The 26,322-nt window shown below is 46.9% G+C and overlaps 2 protein-coding genes across 2 annotated transcripts in view; one reads left to right on the top strand and one right to left on the bottom strand.

Moving 5' to 3' along the window:
* Positions 1 to 1,483: 1,483 nt before the first annotated feature.
* On the bottom strand, positions 1,484 to 18,964 carry LOC116938987 (uncharacterized). Its single transcript, XM_032946792.2, has 6 exons — positions 18,434 to 18,964; positions 13,585 to 13,647; positions 11,728 to 11,856; positions 9,545 to 9,706; positions 8,766 to 8,939; positions 1,484 to 7,707 (listed from the first exon to the last, which is right to left on the bottom strand). The coding sequence occupies exons 1-6, from the start codon at positions 18,515 to 18,517 to the stop codon at positions 6,592 to 6,594; spliced, it is 1,728 nt and encodes a 575-aa protein (XP_032802683.2). The 5' UTR covers positions 18,518 to 18,964; the 3' UTR covers positions 1,484 to 6,591.
* A 6,352-nt stretch (positions 18,965 to 25,316) lies between these two features.
* LOC116938986 (formin-binding protein 1-like) overlaps positions 25,317 to 26,322 on the top strand; it is a 62,194-nt gene continuing 61,188 nt past the window's right edge. Inside the window, exon 1 of the mRNA XM_032946791.2 lies at positions 25,317 to 25,527. Coding sequence (XP_032802682.1) covers positions 25,504 to 25,527 — 24 coding nt within the window. The 5' untranslated portion in view covers positions 25,317 to 25,503. The remainder of the gene's footprint in view (positions 25,528 to 26,322) is intronic.

The following is a 26,322-nucleotide window of genomic DNA, read 5'->3' as shown; positions in this document are numbered from 1 at the left end:
CCGAGATGGTGAAGACGGAGACGACGGTGAAGACTCCAGCAGCAGCAGCACCACGGGGATCCCCCCACTCCAAACGACAGCCCTGAGGTCCCCTCCCGGGGCCCCTCTTTTACTCTCAGCGTGGCTTGGCTCCGCCCCCAGCCACATCCCTTCTGGAACCTTCCAGCGGGTTCTCGGTGTGCCCCTTTCGTAACCCTTCCCCTAGATCCCTCTCTGGTCTATCACGTGGCCTGCTGTCTGTCAGGGCTGCTGTAAGCTGCAGATCCCCTTCCCCGCCAGCAGCCAGCGCTATGCTGCGACGTGACCGATTCTATGTCACTACATACAAAGTCGGTAGCGAGCTCCTCGTGTGTGGCGATGTTGCGCCACAATTCCTGCCACCCTTCAGGGAGGAAAAAGGATCTCGCGTTGAGAAGTCATCCTGGTCATTGGTCCCCCAGCGACAAGGTCTACTCTAAACCAAACTATATTTGATGTTTACCAGGTAAGGCCTACCGAGCTAAGTAGCTCATTTTTCATAAGCGACCTGGCCACAAATGATAGCTCCAACGAAATTGCTTATCACGTGCACATTGATAGTAGTGGCCAAATACTATAAACGCCTGATGTTGATTCTAAATGGAGAAAGAAACCGGAGAAAGGTCCACACGGCCATAGGGAGAGCGAACACGCAAACTCCAAATATACAGCAGGCGCCAGGGTCGGAATCGAACCCACGACCTCCTGTATACCAGGCGAGTTAGTCAACATCTCGCCACAGCAGTCATCATCCCCTTGAATGCTGACCTCTGGGTGTCACGCCAATACAATGTGGGTGTCTTCTTGCCACATTTTATCCAGGGTGACAAGATAATAAGTTGCAACCTTTGAATGTTTGACATGGTTGTCAAATCGTATTGGCTGAATTCCCGACACAGACATATGGAATTATCACCACACTGGCTTAGTGCCAAAGAAAACGAGCACCAAGAATATATTCGGAAAATAAATTAACAGCTCCGTGTAGATCCACTGCAGGACAACGGCTTCTCCAAACTGTAACATTCGTGGGGCTCTTTCACCATACTTCACCGGATTGGTCAGTGCAGGTTGGCAAAGGGGGTTATCCAGGTCGATGATACTGGACATCTATGTCGCTCATCGGATTCCTCCAGTACAAATACATATTCTGATACCCATAGCCGGGCATAAAACATTCTGGTTGCTCGGTTCAAAAGCCAGCGCCGCTAACCACTGGCCTACAGCTCCACCCCGTCAAGTACATAAGACTTAAAATAGATGCACTGCATATAGTGGGTATAGTGAAATTCTACTTACCTACGTGGGTTGATATGGGGGACGCAATTGGTAGAAACTGTGCAAATAACTCTAGATACCTTTGCGGTTGCCTGCAGTTGAACACGGGCTGATCCTCTCATCAATAAGTATACTGTAAATTGCGTGACGCTGTGTATTGAAATGAATGGAACAAAATTCACGAATAAAAAATGCAACAACATTCTTTATTGTTCTATTGTGCATACGCATGATGTACTTTGTCATACATTTCGGGTAAACTCACTACACGTAGATGCACAACACGTTTGCATACATTCACTTTACGTATGATCATACACACGTACACGCATGTCATTGTACATCAAGCGCACGTGCAGTCACACTTGATCGCCATAGCCCAGTAGCAGACACCAACTTCAGTAGTCTTATTTTGAACATTAAGTGTTTGCGGACACTCGTCCAACATCGGTGCAAAGAAATGCGAACAATTTACACATTTAAAGTTCCAGGCTTAGCACGACTCGAAACAAACTTTCAACCAAACGATGCACAGGCTCAAAGTCGTTAGTGTGGCTGAATGCCTGCCCATTCGACGTGGTGCAATGCCGGTAGGTCCATCGACCCTAACAGCATGTGACGAAAATGCGCCCAATTGTCACATCTCAGAAGCTAAGCAGGATTTGATCAAAGATAATACTCGGATAGACAACCACCCACGCTTGCCAGGCTGTCATTGGTGGATGCGGAGCTGTGCTACATGGTGGTCAGTAGACCGTGGCGCAACAGAATGCAATGTTGTACTGCACGTCTATGTTCCCTCGTCTATGCTCCCCATTTCCGTCAACATACATGGCCCAGCGTGGTGGTAGTAGACGTAAAGTTATATATAATGCCCCCCCCCTTACAGCTTGAAGTGTGGGGAGGCCTTCATCCAGCAGTGGACTGACAAATGACTGTACGTGTACATCCAACAGTAGCATAAATCAAGAGTGATTAAATCAATGCAGGGACCCGGCCACATATCATGGCAGCCACCATGCAACAATTGCTAAGAGCAGCAAAAGACTGACGTTAAATTTAGTGATGTTCACAAACGTAACGGTTCCATTTTTATCTGCTTTTTAAAAGACCACCGGCTATACGGCACCACCTGTGCTACGGGGCATACACGAAGTCACTGGGAGTGACTACGCCTAAAGAAGAACACCTGTATGGTGTGCGAGGGGGGGGGGCCTTTAAAAAGTGTGCGCTGGCGTTGAGCACTATGGTCACACACGACATAGCTTTTGACTGCCGCGTCAATGCCCTCTCTATAAATGTTTAATGCTGTCACTTGAGAAGGCGCTACCTTGCTGACAGTGCATAAGCATCACGGTTGATTACGTAGTCCGTTAGTATTCATTTGTCGCCATAGCCCCACACACACATTTTATATTATTAGTTGCAGCGACAGTGATTGATTTACGTTGTACAATGTGTTTTGATTTCCGCAGTGTATATATTAACCGGATGTATATTGGTCAGAATTAAGAGGTGCGGGATTGGGGCTTAAGCAATATAATCAGTCTGTCAACTGATTGCTCCATGTTTTAAAAGCAATGTAACAATAATCCAATATTTAGCATTTTCAAATAAACACAGCGTCCATACTTTGATATTTTATAATAATAAACTTGTTTAATTCAAATACGTTGTCCTTAATGTCAACCTAACAGCACTCTAATTACATTTCAGCCTGTGGTGGATTCTGTGTGCAGTCGACCGCTGCCGTCCTTGCATTGTCGACCTGTTCCGTCATTTTCGGACTCATCGGTACAGTCGTCACAAATGCTCACTGCTGCGAAGTCTGCCCGTGGAAACCATGTACGTCTCCACCTCCCACGGTTAAATGTGACCACGGGATGTACTCTCACACATTCCGATTAGCACCGTTGGCTAAGCACGGTGCAAAAGAAGTTCAACATACATTATATACATAGTTTCAGGCTCAATTTGTGCGCGCGTAACAAAGATAATAATGGATAAATTAAGTCAGCCCGGTCACGTGTACTCGCATTTATTTTGACCGAGGATAAGAGGACCGCAATGTATTACTGCAGGAAATTCCGATTGTTTTTTTGCTTAACGCACTCGTGTACCGAGTACACGTGCGCTGAGTAACACGTGTCTGTGCGTGTGATATTTGAAACTCGTAGTTTTCCAGCTTAGTCCTGTTACGATGGCGGGGCTTTATCGTCATTTATGGATTTTATTAACCCAATTACTTTTAACTACCTTTCAATTATTTGTAACTGAGAGTCATCTTCATAAGTAATCAGTACAAGCTGAGCAAAATGAATCTGATTACAGCAATGCATGATTACCAAAGAGTGCACAGTGCCTAAGATTAATGAATCAGTAGTTCGGTCATGCCAGGTTTTGACAGCCACGTAAAAAATACAATTATATTTAAGTTAAACTTTCTACATTTTTCTGTCCAAAACATAAAGCACAAACCACGTATTACCTATCATGTAAAAGTGCGCACAGCTATTTGAACTCACAATAAACTACATTCAACGCAAGTAAAAAATAAATATATATTTAAACCACCCTTGTGTTAATCGCAGCTATTTTAGTAACAAACCCAGGCACCACCTTGTCTAGAGCTGTTGGAAGGTTTTAATTTCAACGGTCAGAGAGCAGTTCAACTCAGCCCATCGTCTGTCTGTGTGTATCAATTTGTGGCAGGCTAACAATGCTTGTGTACCAATTTGTGGCAGGCTAACAATGTCGGATTTCCATTGCTGGCCGAGGGCCACCAATATCACGCTTGGCTACATACGGTGCAAAATAAAATTCAACATACATACGACAGAGACGAGTGTCACGTCACGTTAGTTTGAGCAGAGACACTTTGACCTTTAAAAACCTATTTTGATTTTGAGTATTCAATTACATTTTTATGTTGCAATATCTTGCTCACACCACTGCTGGTAGAAGCGACTCCTCTAAGGGCAGCTCTAAAGTCCCCCTATATGGTATTTTTTTTTATCCTACTCTTCCACACTGACCAGACGTCTTGGAAGAGGTGGGAATACCCAAGCTTTACCCACCACACGTGACCTAACGATCAAATGTGGTGTACCAATTTATACTGCTGGGTGGACAGAGCCGGGGGGGGGGGGGGGTGGTTTAAGAAACCTGCCCTCTGTTTAACAGCTGTGCGAGATCGAATAGGTAACCTCTGGATTGCAAGTCCAGTGTGCTGGTCATTACGCGGGGGAGGGGGGGCAGCATCAGTTAAAGTTATGCTATACATTTTCTGCTACTCAATATCAGTTGGCTCTAGTAACGCTGGTGTTGTTCATACCCACACGAGAGACCAAGCAACGTACACACACAGCGCCATACACTCTGGTTAAGGCAATGTGTCCAGGCAAAGTTCACTCTCAACACGGGTGGCGATGGCTGTAATGTGAAACGCATAGTAGAGTGTACCTTCAGTTAAGACTGATCATGTCCTATGTACAACTCGCTCCACTTACGAAACAATGTCTTTTTTTATGACTACGTATCACAGTAATGGCACGAGGCAAAATAAGCTTTCTTCTGAAATTCAAATAGCCGGCAGAAGATCACGTCACAGAACAGCCCTCGGAGAGATAGAACTGAACCACTTCAATCAGCCCTCTGCCACTCAAAGCTAGATTTCTCCTCCTTTACACTATGGTGCAAAGAGTGCTTTGCCACGTAGCAGTCAGTCCCATACCTTCACAGATTTTAATCAGAGCTCGGCTGAATTGACCATAGACCGCATTTATTGAGTTAGATTTTTCTGCAGTATTTATTGATCAGATTGAGCCTCATCACCTCTCTAGAATTGAGAATGCCCATTTAATTCACAGGTGAGACTCTCGAACCCGAGTTAAAATTCTGGATTTCAGTAGTGCCACCTCAGTGGCTGTACAACAACCACTGAGTATTCCGCGCCATCTCAGTCAACTCGATAAGATTTTCGAATATTCACAGGTGCCAAGTTGAATATGTGAAATGCATAACAAAACGCCACTTAGTAGGTTATTAAATTAAGCCTAAATAATCGTTCACTATACGTTTGATATAATATAAAAAAATAGCTTACAAAAAATAAGTTATATTTAAACATTCAAGCTGCCAAGCTTGCTTCATATCAAATTCCAGTGCTGTACAATAAGTTTTCATGCATACGCGGACACAGACATATAACCCACATACCCCCAGACGCCTAGAAGTGGCATTGCACACCAGCAAAAATCCAAATAATAACTCTTTCAGACACCCGATACTTGATGGATGACAGCAGTGACCCGTTATTTAAATCGTACGACTTGCCATTCGTTCTTAGCCGTCAAGCAGGCGATACGAATAGCGTTACAATGTTGGTTGCGCACAGAGCATTAAATGCTTATCAGTAGTGTTAGTGGAGTGCACGTGATATAGGGGGTCAGCGTTAAGTAAAGCAGAGGACAACTCAAAAAGGGCTCGTTTTCACGTAGACACACACACACATTTTGATTTTGCAACTCAGGCCGTCGTCCCACATGCGTTCAATACAAGTGTCCCAGTGCTCAAACGAGCGGGCAGATGATTAGTGCTGCACTGTCTGGAACGCCCTCCCGCCCCTCCCCAAGTCATCGCCACTGCTGACTCCTCCCTCTACCCTCCTTCTCCCCTTCTTCCACTCGAGCTTAAATTTCAAGAGGGGCAGACAGGCAGCCAGTTCAAGGCCTAGATACTTTTCTCTTTTAGAAAGTCCTTCATCCTATCAGGGTTGCTTGAGGTGGGTGGGCACTTTGTGGAAAGCTCGAGATTAAATCCTGCGGCAAAAAAAGTAAAGTTTCCACCCCTACTCAGGCGCACCAATGAAGGAGATAAGCACTGCCGCATTGCTCAGTAATTTGGTATTTTTATTCAATAATAATCTCTCTACATATCCAGCCTGGTTGTGCTTCTTCCAGAGCATTCAATTTATCAATCAAAATGTTGCAAAGTTCAAATTCTAGCTGCCCAGGGCCAACTGAGCACACTGCCCTTACCATGGCTCCTGGGCCAATTAGCTGAGCACTTGTGTGTGGGAAGTCATCAGCGGTCACCTTATGCAGAGACTGGGCTGACAAAGGAATGCAGCATTTCCACAATCAGCAATGAAGAGCCAATGGAGAAGGAGTGGCACGCCACACTCATTTGAACACGGATACACTTGTTGTCTTGATAGGTAACCCCCCTTACTGACTCACACGCTCACACTCCAGGGTCAATTGCCTGTACTGCTCGAGACACCGACCACCGTAGTCACATGCTGATGCTGCGCTGGTGCTGCTTACTGCTCCCTCGCACCCAGAGCGCCGAGCCCCCTGCGGCCGCGGCCGCCTGTGCCTCTGCCTCCGTCGACACCGCCGTCGCTGTCCCTCTTCGCCCCTCACTTCCTGCCCTCGGCCCGGCTGCTCCGTCGCTCCCACACAGACTCAGGGTGTCGGCCAGCCCGGCCAGGTGATCCACCGAGTCGCACTTCTGCAGGTCGGATGCGAAGCTTCGCAGGCTTCCCAGCGACAACGAGTCGCCGTCCGGCTCGGGCCATGCGTCCGGTGGCAGCGCCAGCTCCGATTCCGCGGCATGGAAGCTCAGCGCGAATTCCAGGTCAGCGTCGGAGCGGAGGGCGTTGAGCGCCGCTAGGGAGCGGGTCGTGCCACCTTCCGATCCGTCCCGGAATCGCGGGGGCATGGCCTGGCCCTCCGCCCCCAAGACATCGCGTACACTTCGCTCTGGGTGCTTCCTGCCCTGCCGTGGTGGCAGACCATCCCACTGCACAACGTTCTTCTCCTCCTCCTCCGCCTCCTCTTCCTCCACCTCATCTTCCGGCAAGTAAAATTCGCCCACGGCATCGAGCTCTGGAACGCAGGTGAGTGTCGGCACGCTCACTTGCACCGCCTCGATGAGATCCTCATCCGAACCGGACTCCGAGGTGGCGCCGGTCTCCGCGCGGCTCAGCTTGATGGTGGGAACGGCGGAGAGCGGAGCCACACCCAGGGGATCATGGGAATCCCACTCCGGGGATGCAGTTCCATCGCCAGGACTTCCTGCTTCCTTATTGCTGGATTGCCATGACTGCGTTTGCTGCCGGCTCTGCGTCTGTGGTGCACACTCTCCTCTGTGAATTTGAAGGTCATTTGGCAGCTCTTGATGCCTGTGTTGTTGTTTGATTTGCTGGTTCTCTTGATCGGGTTCCTGTTGCTTGGTCGGCAGCTGGCCGGGCTGCGGCGACGGCTGCTTCCGCTGCTGCTGGGGCCGAAGCTGCCGTTCTTTGTGCATCTCCTCACTGATCTTCTCGAGGCTCCGCAGGGCGGCTGCATAGCGAGCTTTGGCATCGCGGGCCTTCTTTTCGAGCGACGTCACGTTGGATTTGTTCTCCTGCAATGTACAACAGGGTGGATCGTTTAACACAGATGCGAACTGCACTGTACACAATGTGGATGGGTGGTTCAGTAGGCTCAGGGTGACTGTTTCGGAAAGACTTATTACTCATGGCCCTGCGAGAGGCATGAGGCAGCACCTCTGAGATAAAGAATTCAAGGACTGGGACTATATCCCTCTCGTCAAATGCACATTGGCAGTGACAGAACCCTGAGCCGGCACAACTGAGACGCTGAGCTTGACTCTCGGCAGCCACCTGCACCTTAGCTGGGTTTCAAGTGGAGTGATCTTATGATCTGTGCCCATTGACCACACACAAATCATCCTATACTGTGTATTCAATTTGATTGAAAACTTGTTTTTTGCAATGATACTGAATGTGAAGGAGAGTGATCTTGTCCAGTGGCAGTGGAAAGTCCACATTCCTATGGTGGGGCCAAGTCTTTCTATGGGTCAACCTCTATTGCATCCCATAAAATCTTACTCACATTATTGTACTAACCTTAGGACTATAACAAGTTGAATCCAATCCCGACAAGCAATTAATTGTTGATGCCATCACTCCCTGCTATCGCTTCCTTAACTTTGGCCAGATATGCTAATGTTTCAATCAACACCTAACATCCAAGATCACTCTTACCGTCTCATCATCATCATCACTACCTGGCTTTAGGTATTGTGCATGGTTGCCGACCTCCGGCTGCCAATCCTGTGCATGTCTTGCTTACATGTCCTTCCTTTACGCTGCACTGGTGCCTCCTCCACCTCAACCTCCTCTCCTTGATTACACCCACAATACTTTATGGCCAATGTTCAAGTATCAAGTTGCTTACCATATCCTTTCATTAAGGTTCCTAGCGTCCTGTGAATGCACGTGTCCTTAAAAGGCCACAGGCTTCTTTACTCGTTGCTTTTCTAAAGCATCCCACCCATCGCAATCGACGCTTTCCTCCCATGTCCTATTCCAAAACGTTCAAGCCGCAATCTTCTAGCCGCTAGCGTGACAGTGAACGCACGAGGATCGCGAGGGAGGGGGAATTTAGTGCATTCAAGACCTCGAGCTGAGCTCCCAGCGTGGCCTTGAGAGTGAAGTACGGGCGCGACTTCATCACCACGCGGCGCAGCGACGATGCCAGCTGCTGCAGGTGCCGCTCGGCATTCTGGGAGCGGAGCGCCCGGCTTTGGTGTTCCCTCTCACTGTGCAGGCGGTCGGCCTCTGCATCATTCACCTGCAGCGCACGTGCGGGGGCGACAATGATCAAAGACGTAGGTTCTGTGTTTAGAGATGTATAGCATAGACTACAGGGGCAGGTGCCGTGCAAAGGTCAACGTCGAAAAGTCATCATCACAAAGCAATGTGGTTAATGCCACTGTGCACTGGCACTTTTTTCCCCTCTGCTAGATCACGCAGCATGCCATAGTGGTGGTTGATGGCTGGCAGGAGACTCCACTACTATTGTTTGTCTCTGCAACAGGCCTATTTAAAGCTTCATATCCCTTGGTTAGTTGTACTAAATTAGCAGTCCCACTACCCTAGTTTTGGACGAACCCTGCTCATGAAATCGCCCAACTCCCATTACAAGGACAGTCTTAGAGATAATGGTTTGTGTGTGTGTGTGTATACACACATGCTGCAATTGTCTCCCGAGTATTGATCTTTACACATCACACACCAGGTACTCAGTTGAGGCCCAGTCAACCAAGGAGAGGCCCAGGACCGGTTCAGATAATCTTCACTCGCATTGGCCATCGAACTCGGGTCGCCAGGTTTGTGGCGCAGTGTCTTAACCGCTACGATACCGCTCCCTCCACACACACACGTATATAACGATACCTTTATGGTGGCATGATTGAGCATCTCTTGCCAGGCTGGATCGAGGGTGCCGCCCCTGCAGGCCAGGCCCTGCTCGGCCACGCACACCATCTCCCTGGCGGCGGCGTGCATGCTGACGGCACGCTCGTACCGCAGTGCAGCGCGCTGTGCCTCCGCCTGGGCCTGAAACACGCTCACATATACGCACACACACATACGTGCACACACACGTACATGCGCATACACACGTGCGCACACACACACACGTGCAAACACACAGGTATATTCGTACACATACATGCACACACACACGTGCACACACACGAACAGACACATACGTGCACACACACAGGTACGTGCACACACACAAGCATACATGTGGACACGCACACATTAAACATGTTTGCACATACAATAATACACAAAGAAACATATATACTATACAAAACACTCATCATTAGCCATGATCAATCCACTGCTGGAACAAGGCCTTCCCAAAAAATTGTTCAGTCTTGCGATGAAACAATCCACCTTGTACTTGCTCATGAGCCCATTTCATTGCTCCATCTCTGTGGTGGACATATTCTCGGGCATCTTTGGTCCTTTGGCTGCCACTCTGTCATTAGCCTTGACCACTGGCTATCATTCTTTCCACGTAAACTGCCGAAGCCCCCATTATCTTTATTAATGGTCAAAATAATATCTACAACTAGGGTAGGTTATCAAATCCACGCGGTCAACTCTGTTAACCCAAAACCACCAAAACACACATCCATAGACAACAAAAACAGCTGCCAATCGGCACTATGTGGCGACAATGTCTGGATACAAACTAAGATCTCCAGTTTAAACTTAAAGGACCTAATGCCTTTTAAGGTAAGCAGGACTCTATACCCGAAAACCTTTAGCTTCACAGCACTGACATTGACACACCATATCTCCTATGCATATGTAACGGTGTTATGGGGCCAAGATGCGCCGTTCCCCATGCAGTTGCAGGCAATACCGGCCACAGGCCAATAGGGGACAACAGAGGGGCTGAGCCCCAATGCTGAGAGTCTATGGGCCAGCGCCCAACGGTTACCCTATGTAACAGTATGCAAAAAGGAGCTGACCCCAGACCCCAGGAGGGGGGGCTGGGGGATGACATCATCCCCAGATCCTTCTCGAAGGTTCGAGAAGGAAGGCGTGGCCGGGGCGGAGCGAGCCACGGCTCTCTATAAAAGCCGGACCTCTGAACGGTCCCGGCAGTCGTCGTCCAAGACAAGAAGCCTCCTGAAGACTGAAGAGCCCTAAGGGCAGAGCCGTACCTCTGGCAAGGGTCGGCTCTAAGCTTGTTTACCAGTGAAGATTCAAGCTTCACTCAAGGAGGACGTGTAGATTAGCCAGTGAGAGGCGTGGTAGTCTGGAGCGTAACCTCCATAGTGTATCGGGTGCGAGGGGCCGTTACCTCTCTGTGTTAATTGTTAAATAAAAACTGTGTTGTCTCAGAGAAGCTCTCTTCTAGTTATTCAACCCACTACACATTTAAGGCTGAATGTATCGAAGAGAGGCCAAGAATATCCAGAAATCCAAGTCCAGTCATTGTGATTGTAGTGGAGGGCACATGGTGAGATGGCAGCCCCTCTTTCCTTCAGCCCCACCAACTTTTACATTGCTAAGCTCACTCCTTTGCCAACCCCACCCACTACCCAGAAAGCTTCAACCTTTGCCCGCATCATGAGTCGAGCATGAGGCCAGACAATCGTAAAGTGGGACGATGTCCCAATTATGACAAATGCTTTCAGACACAGGGACAACTTTTCTGAAACCGGGACTGTCTCAGCCAAACCAGGCACGTCTCGGAGCTTTAACAATACCAATACCCGCCATTCGCCACTAAGTGACGGTGACGTCACCACTGCACCTGTGCCAAGCCAGGTGCACTTTGAGGGCTTAACGAACAAAGACAAAAATCCCTCGTACAGCCTTAATAGACTGTTGAGGCAAGTGCTGTTAGCGAGCACCTATGAAGGCTGGCAAGGCACACGAGGGGTGTGGGTGGCCAACACCACGCCCGTCCGCATTTGTCTCCTGAGTGCCAATGTTTACAAACCGTACCAGGAACTATTTTGAGGCTCAGTCGACCGAGGGGAGGACCAGTTCAAATAAACAAACACACACACAGACGCCTTTACATCCACACCTGCAGACAAAATACTGACCTCTTTGGCTTGCCGTCTGGCTTCATAATAAGGCCGTGCCCGCTCCACACAGCTGCCCAACTTCGTTGCGCACACATTTAGCTTCTTTGCCGATTCAGACAGGACCCTGCAGTACTCAGCTCTGGTCGCCTGGGGGCGAACACGGGCACACGTTTAAACGTACACACTGGCATGCCGAGCTGTGAAAACAAAGGAGCACCGAGCACACACGTCAACACACGCATGCAGGTCTGGACACACGCATCCCCCCCTCCCCATACACACAGACAAACACCTAAGTAAACAGACACGTATTCTTGGGTCTTTCGGTAAAGCCACTAGATAGATCTTGACTTAAAGCTTTCGTGACTGCAGGAATACATATTCTATGGGTCTTTCGGTAAAGCCACGTATATATAAAAGAATATCACGACGTTTCGATCACTTAACACAAGCAATCGTCTTCAGGTGAGGACGATTGCTTGTGTTGTGATCGAAACGTCGTGATATTTGTATTATTTTTCTATCTACGTGGCTTTAATTCTAGATTTGAAGCTTTCGTGACTGCAAGGATTCATACTCTTTGGTTTTATTCGGTAAAGTCACATAGATAAAATATGATTTAATTGTTTTATTTTGTTTTATTTTACTGAAGAGAAACCAGAGTACGCAGCTTTACCAAAAGACCCATAGAATCACGTACATAGGTAAAAACAAAAATAACAAAACAAAAAACTACGACGTTCCTTTTCCTGAAGACGACCGCTTGTGTTGCGATCGAAACGTCCTAGTTTTTGGTTCTTTTTTGTTATTTTCTTTGAACCTATCGACGTAACATTCCCGAAATACCCAAGAATATTAATTCCCGCAGTCACGAAAGCTTTAAGTCAAGATTTAAACAGACACGCATACACACATGGGTGAGTACACATTCTCGCACGTGCACATATATACTCAAGCATAAAGTTACCCAATCACATGTAAATAAATACACACACACGTGCAGTGGAACTCACTCTATAGCACACACACACATGTAGGGAAACAAACACGCAAACTTACACACATGATGCTGAAAATTACGTAATATAACAGCATCATTTGGGTGTCCGCCAAGTGCCAAGGGGTCCAGATAATTAAATCTTTGCTTGCTCAATATTGCTCACCTCACTGCTGTAACTTGGCTGAATCATTTTAATTGGGTTCAGTAACTGCTGCATTTACGACCAACAGACACTGCTCACTGTACTGCAATGGTAATTTTATTGACCAGGTGGCATTATGCCTAAACGATCATCTCACCTTGGGAACTTTGTGAATTCACAACCCCGCGTGAGTTCAACTTAGCCCATCACCCCCTATAATTAATTAAATGAGTAACACTTTGTACACAGCCAACAGTGCTTGTCATGTGGACAGCCTGGTCCCCACCATGGTTATGTGCTATTTCCCCCACTGGCTCACGGCCGCCAAATAAAATTGGCACTGCGGCATGCTCGTTTGAGCAAACACACGCTTTCAATCTTAAAGGTTTCTCAGCTCATAAACGGTGTAGTACAAATACCAGTCCCTAATGCAAAACAAGCGAACTCGGTAATCAGAATACTGAAAACGGTTAAACCGGTTAAACTCTTGGACCAAGTGAGCATTGTGCTTGCCTCTACACGTCTGTGGGGAGACATGCTGGAAGCATGCATCTAAAATTATGTAATAATTTGCTACCTGTTGTCAATCATTTTCTAGATGAAGGGCTCCCCAGGGCTCACACCACATAGGTTAGTACAGATTTGTGAACGGTTGCGACCAGGACCGATTCAGATTTCAACCATCACTATGTTGGACAGGACTGAGAATTGAACGCAGACGACGTTGACTTACTGTGAGTTTCACTTCCAGCTCATTGATTTCTTCACTTGCTTGGTTTAATTTCTCCAGTTCCTCCTGGAAAAGGTGTGTGAGAAAGAGAGAGAGAGAAAGGCAGTGATTAACAGTGTGGCTTTTGGGTCCCCTCTTGTGCGAATCTGTAAAAGTATTTGCCCCATGGGCACTTGTCTGCCACTGGGCCCCCAATTGATATCCTCCTTGGCTTTCTGAGCGAGGGTGAAAGACACACGTTTGAGTGGAAACTGTGTTGTGGGGTGGGGAAGCGGCATGAATGAAAGTGAGGGCCCAGTCCCCGCCCCCGCAGTCTTTATAATCAAGAGTCCTTCTGTTCTGTTCCTTGAGCCCAGTTTTGTATCAAACCAAAGTCTGTTTTCCCTGCTCAAACAAGAAATTGGATGGTGCTCAGATGGTGCTCATCTCTATTGGCAGCCCCATGCCAGTTATAACGTGAATTTCTTTTGCACCATATGTGGCTAACCGTGCTCATCGGAGGTGTGGGGGGGGGGGGAGAACAAACTTAGCATAAAAAGGAGTTCTAAAGAAATGAGTTTTCAATTCCCAAGGCAGGGACCCGTCTCTCCCGGTGATAAACATTACTGACCGCCCAGAAAATGATACTTATTTTATCGACATCAGAGGAAGCATGGACCAAGTTGACCCCTGAGTGGGATTCGAAAAAAATAGAGTAATATATACATAATTGCTAATACTGTCCGTGCAATGGACTGCTCATGTAGTGTACAAGCGATGAGTAACCATATGCAACCATAGCACACACAATCCTCTTGCTGTTCTTCCTCAGCCTCCCACTGCGTCTGTTTTCGAACCATTGTCTCTCCTCCCTTTGGTTCACATCCTGTCCCTTGTTTGCACATGCACACGAGGGAAGTGTTCAGTCTTTCAGGGTCGTTGTCAACGACGGACCAGGACTGTACACTGTGCATTTCAGCATAGAATGCAGTGTGACGGGACCGCGCAATTAAATATTTTACATATTTCAAGTTTATTTTATTTCCCTACCAGCGTTCCAACTGCACTATATTGATTTGAAGTTTTCGTGACTACAGGAATCCATACTCTTTGGTTATTTCGGCAAAGTCACGTAGGTCGAGAAAATAAATAATAAATCACGGCGTTTCGATCGCAACACAAGCAATCGTCATCAGGTAGAAAGATACAGCAGTAGAACTGCTGAACAAGAAAGGGCTGTTGCAACACGAGGTTATATAGAGGTGTGAGGTGGGTGTCACCCAAGGGTAAGTAGGCGGGGTCAGAGATGCAAAGGAGTCCCGTCGCCGTACGCACGCACAACAGCTGCGCCAAAGGAGGATTGGCATGTTAATGTAAACGAGCACAACGTAAAATGAGCCCCGTAGTCGCAACACGAGCACCGTCTTCGTACGCACGCACAGCAGCTGCGTTAAAGCAAGTGAAGAAATCAACTGCTGTGCGTGTTATGTATATCGTTTATTGCTAAATTTAAAATCACAGTTCCTATGATTACTGTTGTTGCATTGTTTTTATAGCTTTATTTTGGTGATTCGAAAACATATGCTGAATCTAAATTGTCTCATGGTTGTTGTTGTTGGCTTGCACCACATTGATTTTTGCACACAGCGTTTTAATACGTATTTTTTTGTGTGTGGAATATTTGCTGGTTTATTCCGGGATGTTTCTGTTACGCGTTGTCGCTTTAAGATGTTCTGTGTTCAAATATTGTTTGTTGCGGTTGCACCCGACTTAAGAGCCGCATGGCTCACAGGGCTATACCTAATAAATTAAACTTGAAAACTTGAAACTTGAACTCCTTTTCATCTCTGACCCCGCCTCAAACCTCTATATAACCTCTTGTTGCAGCAGCCCTTTCTTGTTCAGCAGTTCTACTGCTGTATCTTTCTACCTGATGACGATTGCTTGTGTTGTGATCGAAACGTCGTGATTTTTTTTTCTACTTACGTGACTTTTCCGAAAGAACCAAAGAGTATGCACTATATTATTCGGGGTACAGTGGAAATTACATTCGTATCTCAAACTCCCTTACTACTCACTCATCACAGTGGCTAATCATCCTCAAGTGACACAGATGTCCTATGCAGAGACATGCCCACACCATAACAATGTACACAATTTTCACTGCTGGTTGAGGACTGCCAACATTCAGATGACCATTGCCCCATGCTTGAGTAGGGGGGGAATAAATCGTTGTAGGCCTTATGTGATATGATTCAGGGGTCTATCTCAACCGTTAAGGCATGATACTTTAGTTGTATGGAAGAGTGGTTCACCCAATGACAATCTGTTCAATAATTATTTCTCAAAGCTCATTCCATTAGAAAATCCAGGTACAAAACCAAATGTAAAATGGTGTTTTTGTTTATTTAACTACTACTGACCAGGCTGAGCCCATCAACTCACTCCAATCGAGAACAGGGGTGTTATTATACGCAAAAAGCTGTCCGGATTTGAACTCAGGATCTTTCAGCTGTGCTGGTTCAGTGCTCAGACATAGGGATTAGCCTCTAAGCTGCTGAATGTCTCTCAATTGATTTAATCTTTTAACTGAAGTTATTTGTTTAATATACTGTACATACTTTTTTATTCTTGGTACCTAATGTATAAATTGCACGAAGCATACTACCACGTATTACTTTATTATCTTCCATACCTGATCAAGCCATGTCTTTCCCAGGTCTCCAATGAAAAAGACATTGCCTCACTGGACTCCCCTCTCTTACAGACCATCAAACCTGTATTTTCAGGTCTCTCTAGCCAAATAAATGTCCCGTCTGAATGGGATTTAGGCTTTTTAAATGTATACTTGAAATAACTTGTACTGTATAGTATGTAATTCATTATGATTATGTTTGTTTATCCAGGAAAGCATCACCGATTCTCAAGACTTCTTTTCAGGAGGATCATGCAAAGTTTTTCGCAGTCGCAAAATGATATTCCAATTGAGTAATTTGCTGGTAGTCGTTTTAATTTGGACCATGACGCTGATATACAAAGGCCTACTTTTGCAAAAGACGTCGCGGGATCTTAAGCCTCCACCGTAAAGCGGACAGCGTGAAGTATGTTGTTGTATCCTCAAATCTTGTAACTCAATTTTAACCCACTTCCAAATGTGGTATCGACTGCAAACTTGGTATACTTATGCCATACTGATGACAATACTATATTCTATCATTATTTTTTTTATTTTTAAACATTATTTTTTATATGTTATGTTTCGGCTTGGGTCTAATTGTCCACGCTCAGCTAACGTTGGCTTTAAATCACCACGGTCCCTTACGTTATGGCAAGCTTCGCGGCCACTTCCTGGAGTCGTGGAGTTCTGCCATTACTAGTACATTTCATCAAGTTTTATAAAAATATTAGTTATTATTTTATGGTTAAGACACCCACAAGTATTAACCAGGGTGGCCGCTGAACTCGAAACGTGAACCTCTGCAACATGCGGTGAACGCGTTACCGCCAGGGATACCTCAAATGAATGCCTCATTTCTTTCAAACACTTTTTATTGCTTACGCAATATATAAGTTGAAAAAAAATTGTTACGCTGAAGACGATTTTTTAAAATCCGTAATTGGTGAACACGTCCAGACTTGCAGATGGCAGAAGTCATTCTACAACAAGATAACGCCAAGCCTTACGCAAGCCTGAGGACATGAGAGACCACAGGACCCGTTCAGGGGTACTATGCTGCCTCCATCCAACGTACATCCCAGTCAGGGCTAACCTCAGATTTTCATCTATTTCGCCCCATGACGGATGACAAATCTCAGCAACATTATTTTTATGCCAAGTGTCTGCGTCTGCTGCTGTGTCCTGTACAGCGCTTTGAGATCCTTGATGAAAAGCGCTATATACATGGAGTCATTAATGTAAACTAAGCTGCTGGAAAAGAATGCCATTCGCAAAATTAAGACTTGTAGGCCAATGAAAAGTTCATAATTAAAGACAAAGCGGCATTACACTTGGCGCACACCCAGTATATTCTTCATGCGACTGTTTTGTAGACATTTCATCGGTGCTGGTCTCTCAATTCATGGAAATCGTTGCATCTCTGCGTGCTTCACTGCAAGGCCCGCTGGTCACTGGCGACCCCTGGTGGCCTTTTAGTTCGAGGCCCTCAAGTGCCCCCCCCCCCCCCGAAAATATACAAAAGTGAAAAATCCCGATCATGCTGTCAAACCCCCAATGGTTTCACATTTGTGGCGGACCTCACACCGCGATGTCTAATCGATGAAAGTGGCCCACATCTGACAATTAGTGAAGAACACTTCACTAAGAACACGTCTCAACACATCGGGATATAGATATATGCCAGAAATTCTAGATTTGAAGCTTTCGTGACTGCAAGGATCCATACTCTTTGGTTCTATTCGGTAAAGTCACGTAGGTAAAAAATTAAACAACAAAAATCACGACGTTTCGGCCACAAAAACAAGTAGCCTTCTTCAGGTGAAGGCACAGAACTGTCGGGACGACAGAGCTTCAATTGAAGCTCTTCAATTGAAGCTCTGTCGTCCCGGCCGAAACGTCGTGATTTTTGCCGTTTTATTTTTTACCTACGTGACTTTGCCGAATAGAACCAGAGAGTATATGCCAGAAACTTACACGCAAAGATCCTCCACCTCCCCTCTATACACTTAACAGACTGTATGAGCAAGTGCACCATTGAAGGCCGGCACGGCACACGGAGGGGTGTGCCCCACCACCACAGCCGGCTGAGTTCTGACACCGCACCAGGTACTCGTTTTAAGCCGAGTCTACCTAGGCATATACAAACAAACACACATGTGTGTGTGTGTGAGAACCACCCTTTCCCCAATCGAGCACCTTGATCCTGGGGTCCAGACCGTCCGCGGCTCCTCGCTCCGCCTCTGCTGCGGAGACAGCAGCAGAAGAGGAGGCAGTAGCCATCGCCTCGCTTCGTCCGCCTTTGCCACACCTTCACCCCCGCCTCACGCCATGCCTATCCCGCACCTTGCGGACCCGAGGGTCTCGACCGAGCCGGGATCACCCAGTTCCCGCGGGGAATCCAGGCGAGGTCGAGGCGGCGGGCGAGGCCCTCGGCTAAAGGCCTAGGAGGGAGCCGGCTGCCGAACGCGGGGCCGCGGCTGGCGGAACGGCCGGTGTCATTTGGTTTCCGCGCCTTTGAGAAAAGCCCGGGGCGCCGAGAAATTCCCGGGAGAATGAGAGTTTGGGAACTCTGCCGGGTGTTTTGGTTCGTGTGCGAGTGCTTGAATGCGTAAACAAAAAAAATGTTGCAGTTCCCACAACAAAACTTGACAAGCCGCGATTTGGTTACGTCAGCGCGCACGCGCCGGGAGGGACGGCGTCATCACGCAGGCGAAGACGTCACCGCGTCGTCACCCACCGTTCTCGGAATTCTAGCAATAGCCGAGCGAATCTCGATTTGAAGTTTTCGTGATTGCTGTGGTTTCCCCACCTGATGATGATTGCTTGTGTTGCAATCGAAACGTCGTGATTTAATTTATTCAATTTTATACCTACGTGACTTTACCGAAAGAACCAAAGAGTATGAATAGCCGAGCGCTGTGGCGTGGTAGTAGATTTTGAATATTTTATTTATATCCCCGGAGGTGAAATCCGATGAGCTACAATATCTGTCAACCCGCACGGTTTAATCCCCCCATTCTTGTACAGGGAAATTGAGTTTGCAGGTCCATACGGCGTACAGCCGTTTCAATACGGGCACACACACAAACAATGTGTTTATTTGTTTGTGTTTCTCTCCTTGTGATGGGACTTTGTCGGATGAACGTTGAGATTTATTAGGGCACGGGGTGATGAGGGGTTGACAGGTATGGAGCTATGATGCTCTTTTTTCCCCACACATGTCCAGGAGGGGCACGGGGTCAGAACGTTACAGCAACAAACAATGGTGGGGGGGGGGACTATAGGAGTGCAAAGTACAGGAAAGGCAAACATCTCTCTAAAAACATATAAATAAAACTAAACCATCCCCATCCTACCAGGCAAACAATTTCTGGATGAAGGTAAACAAATCGCTTAATATATATTTTTGGAATGACAGCGTGAGGGCGATTTACATTTAGGTACCATCCTCAGTAAACATGGGCCAACGTTGTTTGCCCATGTTTACTGGGTTCGCAATGGAATCTCAGACTATGCAACAGTATCTTCTGCGCTATCTGCATCACTAACAATCGTGAATTCATGGTTGCGCCAAAACGTTTTGCTACTGCATGCCGACAATACTGAAGCCATATCCATCGGCTCCCCTCGGCATCTTTCAAAAATTGGTTCGCCTCGTTTGTTGATTAATGGTCACGATGCCACTCCCACACGGGAGGTCAGAAACCTTGGTGTTCAGTTTAACTAGTCATTATCCTTTGAGGCACATATATCTAAGGTGGTTAAAATGCATTTTTCTACCGAATAAATATTGACAGAATGCATCGCTTTTTGTCACCTGCTGACTTGGAGAGACTGGTCCATGCTTTTGTGTCGTCCAGACTCGACTACTGCAACGCCTTCCTGGCTGGGATACCGAGCAAAGCACTGGGCCGACTCCAGCTTGTTCAGAATGCAGCTGCTCGAGTGCTTGCACCACGCACACGATTACACGAGCACATTACACCAGTCCTCTTATCTCTTCATTGGCTACCGGTCAAATTCCGAGTGGATTTTAAGTTACTGCTGTTAACCGATAAGGCTTTAAAAGGGCTCACCCCACATTACTTGCAGGAACTAATACATTTATATATTCCATCAAGGTCCTTAAGATATTTTGATCTCCAACTGCTCAGCACTCCCAGGTTTAGGTTGTGCTATTCTGGCAATCGGGCTTTGGTTAGTGTGGCACCTAAGCTATGGAACGTCTTGCCACTTGAAATCAGGCAATCAGAGTCGGTGGATATATTTAAATATGCTTTGAAAACCCATCTCTTTAAACTGGCCGTCCCTCTTTAGTTTGGTCGGTTGCCTTGGTTCTGTTTTTGTTTCCTGCTTTTCATGCATTGCACATTGGCATCCTATGATAGAATACGCATTATATATTTTTTTATGTTGGTTAGTAAACGTTGGCCCAACATTCCATGTTCATTGGGATTCCATTGCTAATATGTATGGATGTTGAACTTCTTTTGCACCGTACATAGCCAACCGTGCTAATCGGAGGTGCGGAATGGTCATGTAAAGGGGGTTGTTTTGCTTGTCTTGCATATCTTACAAGCAAAGACTTAATATCTCACGGAATACTGTCGTTTATAGTAGGCACTTGTCTCCAGTAGCCACAGCTATAGAGAGAGAGTGGTATATTGGATGTGATGTGTCGGGTTGAAATATTTTTCGGCCCTTTGATAATTAACATTGTGCAGGCCCCACTGTATAAGGTGAGACTTTATTGCAGGCCAAATCTGATGCTTACTTTTGTGGATTTTATAATCATTGCCATGTTTGAGTTTTGTTTGGTTTCCAACGACATCAGATCGGTATCACTACATACAATTTATGTTTTTACGACGAACTTTTTCTCACGTTTGATTTTAAAGCATGTGTAGTAAAACGAAGCTTATCTTGTGGTGACCATAATATACTGCTAGATCAATAAAACAGCAACACTTGTAATGCATAAGTGTAGAGGCTGGGTGTCGCAAGTAAACATGAAACGTTGGCCCAACGTGGGTCGAACGGTTCCTACACAACCATATTACAACGTTGGCGTATTTACTGTGAGATCCTGGGCTATTGGACAGGATTTGGATGCTTCGTGAATGAGAAAAGATACTCTAAAGCTCCGGTCAAGTGCATCATCATGCTACTTATTTGCCGTCACTCTGGTGTCTTTTCCAAGATTCGTATGCGTCAATAGCAGTGTCCCAGTAAAGCGCAACTTTGGGCCAACATTGGTTCAACGTTCAGTGTTTTCTGGGGTGTCACTTCGAGCGCTGACGGGGCATCTTAACATAATTATAATCCATCAATCAGGAGTGCAAATTGATTTTATGAAATTTAATCGTTGCCTGCCTGGTGTTAATGTTTGTCCTGCAGCGTATCAAAGACATCCCGGTAACATGCAATGTTGGGCCAACGTTGGTTGACCTTGTACTAAGATTGTCCAACGTTACATGTTTACTGGGATACTGCAACGAGGATTCGTAATCATCATTGTAGTGTTTCTCTTGCCAAATAATTTCCCTGTAGGTTAACAAAATATACTTGAAAGCAATTGGCCAAACATCCCAATGCGAGGCCCCTGAAAAAGTCTTGACACTCAAGGATTTCTTGGATATAAGGCATTTTAAAAATGATAAATTACAGTAATATCCCGATTTACGTCACCCCCTTTTCCGTAGATTCGCAAATATGTCGTCACTTTATTAATACCACTACTTGATTTGCGTTGCCTCAACCCACACTTATGTCGCTGAGAGCATCCGTAATTTCTGATATCCGTCGCCTCAGCCTTCGCCTCCACCTACTCTGTAAATTGCTTTTATTTACATCGCTTTGATATTCGTCGTCGCACCTTTCAGGAACGTATTCCCAACCTAAACCGGGGTATTACTGTACTATTATATTTTGTAAGCACACAGCAGGGCCGCACCACACGTATTATCCTAGTAAGAACAAAACTCTTCCACATAGAGCGAATACGATTAGGCACTTAAGTCGATGAATCGACTGAAATTGTAATCATATAACTTTTTACTGGTAGGAACGAAGTTGTAAACTGAGTGTACCAGCCTGCAATAGATTAGTGTCCGTCCGTCCGTCCCCTTTCAATACTTTAACGAAGTGAAATCTCGTGTTGTTGGGTGTAAAATCAGCAATAGACAGCGCAGAGACTTGATATGTCTTATTGCACCCAACATTTGGAAGTCACATTATCTCATTTGCGAACTTCGCTTTTGGGGATGTGGCAAATTCACACACAGCCCACAGCCGAATACCATTTGCGAGGCGAAGTTCGAAGGCACCGTGACGTTACTTTGCCAATGTTCCTACCAGCCCACCCTGCAGGGACCTGTTTTTTATGGTTGATTACTCACACCCAAAAAAGGCGCCCGCCTCCCCATTGCCTCCTGAAGGCGAGAAACCCCTACACGCCATGCCCAGTGTCATGCGGCTGATGATGCCGATGCTAAGCCCGGCTCATCGCAGCCCGTCCAGTTGGCACACGTGGGAACACAGGTGACAACCCCCCTCCCCAATTGTCATGTTATCTAATTAGTCAAGTAATCGAACCGATTATAATCAGAAGAGTAATCCCTTAATCGGATATCCCTATTTATACAGTCTAACGTGGCTAAACTGCATTGATGCTATAAATAATCTATAATTTACACTTCTAAAGCACTTTTCACCGGGAGGTTATAAGGCACTACAAAACAGACACGCACAGGGCACGCTCACACCAATAAAATCCAACTCCAAAAAATAAAGGAGTCAAGAAATCTATTAAAAGCCCTTAAACATGAGTTGCGTCTCAAGGAGCGATTTGAGTAATGCGAGGGAGTCAATAGAGCGAGCGTCCAGTGGAAGTGAAGTCCACAGCTTGGGGGCCACGCGAGGAAAGGCCCGGTCACCCATCGTACAGAGAGTGTGACTTTGGCACCATACGCGATGCTAATACAGATATTCTCATAAGTTAAGTGAAATTCTTGGTTCTTTCGGTAAAGTCACGTAGAAGGGAAACAATAAAATAATAAAAATATAAAGCAATATTATTTTATTGTTTCCCTTCTACGTGACCTTACCGGAAGAACCAGGAATATGAATCCCTGCAGTCACGAAAGCTTTAAATCAAAAGTTAAGTCAAGTTAATCTGTTGATCCATAATACAGGTTTTTTTTTGGGTTAGATCACGTAAGTATATAAATATGTAGTTAAACCCGCCACCACCCGACACAGCCAATTTATACTAAGGTTTGTCACTTAAACAGAACGTGCCAATTCGTCACTAGTACAGCACACCGGTGTGTTGGAGAGCAAAGCCACAACATTTACAATCTGAGTACGACGTTTCGCCAGTAATTACAACTAGCTTCATCAGGCGACAGCCACATTTGTGGAGCAGTCCTCCTGTTTCGTTCCTTAAATAGAGGCTTAGATGATCTATTTAACCGGGTGAGAACTCAATACACCAGGCCTCATTTGCAAGAGTCACCTTGGTCAAGTCACAGGCGGATGCGTGAGGTGATATCATGTTCTCCCCTTGGTCGCGTGGGGTTTTCTCCGGGTCATCCGGTTTTTCCCTCCACATTTAGAAACGTGCGTTTAGAGTATGTGACTGCTATACATTTCCACATGATAAGCCACTTCGTTGAGCTATCATTTGTGGCCAGTGGCGTCTGAAAAATGGCTATATAGCTCAGTGGGCCTTACCTGGTAAAATAAAAAGTTTAGTTTAAATGTGGTTAGGTTGCTCTTGTGTAAGCTCAGGGTAAGGGTTAAACTTTGCAAGAGCACAACAGTGGGATCCTGTACGCTGGCTGATCGTAACATCCATCCAAATCCTAAGACTTTACTTAGGCTTGTTAATGTATAATCCCATCTCACGGAACCTATTAATAATCTACCCCATCTCGATTAGTGCAAAGTACTCATCAACATAAGCTTAACCCAATAAGCCGTCCGAGACTCATAAAAGGAGTACCGATTTGTGGGAAGTCAACAATAGTCCCATGGTGAACTTGGTCCTGCCATACGAATGTGTAATTTCCACCACATTCGTATGAGGGCGGAGCCTCGTTTCCCATACACCTGTATTTCACACCCCGCCCCCCGGTCATTGCCCAAAAGGCCGCTATTTTAAATATCTGTTCCGTTAAAGCTGTGTTACTTGACAAACGTGTAGTTTTTTAAAACAAAAAAATCTCTGCATTTGCACCACATCCAACGAGGTACAGGATCTGAAAAAAATATTTTAGTAGGGGGCGGAGCCTCGTGTCCCGGACACTTGCATCGGAAGCACCTTTTCCTGATCGTAGAGGGGGGGAGGGTGCTTAAGGGGGTGGAGTCTCATGTCCCCCACACCTGCATTGGAAGCCTCTCCCCCTGGTCGTGGAAGGGGGGGTCCTTAATAGAGGGGTGGAGTCTCATGTCCCCCACACCTGCATTGGAAGCCCCTCCCTCTGGTCGCGGAAGGGGGGGTGCTTAAGGGGGTGGGGCCTCATGTCCCCCACACCTGCATTGGAAGCCCCTCCCCCTGTTCCCGGTGGAGGGGGGGTGCTAAGGGGGTGGAGTCTCATGTCCCCCACACCTGCATTGGAAGCCCCTCCCCCTGGTCGCGGAAGGGGGGGTCTTTAATAGGGGGGTGGAGCCTCATGTCCCCAACACCTGGATTGGAAGCCCCTCCCTCTGGTTGCACAAAGGGGGGGTCCTTAAGGGGGTGGAGTCTCATGTCCCCCACACCTGCATTGGAAGCCCCTCCCCCTGTTCCCGGTGGAGGGGGGGGGTGCTTAAGGGGGTGGAGCCTTATGTCCCCCACACCTGCATTGGAAATCCCTCCCCCTGTTCCCGGTGGAGGGGGGGGGTGCTTAAGGGGGTGGAGCCTCATGTCCCCCACACCTGCATTGGAAGCCCCTCCCTCTGGTCGCAGAAAGGGGGGGTCCTTAAGGGGGTGGAGTCTCATGTCCCCCACACCTGCATTGGAAGCTCCTCCCCCTGGTCTCGGAGGAGGGTGCTTCGTAGTGTCCCCCACACCTGCATTGGAAGCTCCTCCCCCTGGTCGCGGAGTGTGGGGGGGGGCTAAGTAGGGGGCGGAGCGTCGTGTCCCAGCGAGAGAGCGAGCGTGAGCCCCATTCTGCGCTTCCTCCTCCTCCTCATCCTGTGCTCGTGTTTATTTGATTTTATTCTCCTTCTTATCCTCCGCGCTCGTTCTCAGCCGCCGTGCCGCGGCCTCCGCCACCGCCACCATGAGCTGGGGCATGGAGCTGTGGGTGAGTTGCGGGTACAGAGCGCGGCGAGGTCCATGTTCACAGACGTGAGTGTGTGTGGACGCGCTGTATGGATAGCGTGCGCCTACACACACAGGTGTAGCCGGGGGAGGGCGAGGTGGGTTCCAATCTCAGCCTCGCGCCTGGAGAAAAGTAAGGTCTGAGACCCGGATGGGTGGCGATGCCAGCGTGACTCGTCATCCCGCCTCGGCTAATCCTTCAATTACATCATCACCGCAAACTTGATCACCGTCATCATCAACCTCCTCACCAACTTCAACATCATCATAATCATCGTCGTCATCAACCTCTTCACTCACAACTGTAATCAGCCTCATCATCATCGTCATCAACTTCATCATAGCCAACATCATCATCATCACCGTCATCAACTTCATCATAGCCAACATCATCATCATCACCGTCATCAACTTCATCATAGCCAACATCATCATCGTAATCATCTTCCTCATCACCATTGTCATCAACATCATCACCAGCTTCATCGGCCCCGTAACCATCATCACTATCAGCATCACAATCATCACCGTCATTAACATCGTTATACCCTGGTCACTGCCACAATGAGACTATACTGGTCTCTTTCAATTTTCACGTGGTTGAACAAATCAGCTTGATTTGACTTGGGGTCTATGTGTGCATATGTAACCAGACCGGCTTTGCTCCGCTGTTTTCTCACAAACTGTGTATCACACCGCATCACCACCACCGTGATCATCATTGTCATCGGCATAGTGTTGGGGTGGATAAGCCGAGTACCAATTCACAGGAATTTAA

Source organism: Petromyzon marinus, chromosome 5, assembly GCF_048934315.1.
Source record: "Petromyzon marinus isolate PM22_M1 ecotype Great Lakes invasive population chromosome 5, UKy_Petmar_22M1.pri1.0, whole genome shotgun sequence".
Lineage (NCBI taxonomy): Eukaryota > Metazoa > Chordata > Hyperoartia > Petromyzontiformes > Petromyzontidae > Petromyzon > Petromyzon marinus.
The sequence above is the reverse complement of the archived record's forward strand: the minus strand, read 5'-3'. Positions and strand labels throughout refer to the sequence as shown.

Excerpts from the sequence above, each read along its gene's own strand:
- LOC116938987 (XM_032946792.2), bottom strand. The coding sequence starts at position 18,517 with ATGGCTACTGCCTCCTCTTCTGCTGCTGTCTCCGCAGCAGAGGCGGAG. Across the intron at positions 11,857-13,584 it reads AGCTGGAAGTGAAACTCACA|GCGACCAGAGCTGAGTACTG; the intron begins GTAAGTCAACGT and ends GTTCGCCCCCAG. Across the intron at positions 7,708-8,765 it reads CGCTGGGAGCTCAGCTCGAG|GAGAACAAATCCAACGTGAC; the intron begins GTCTTGAATGCA and ends TGTACATTGCAG.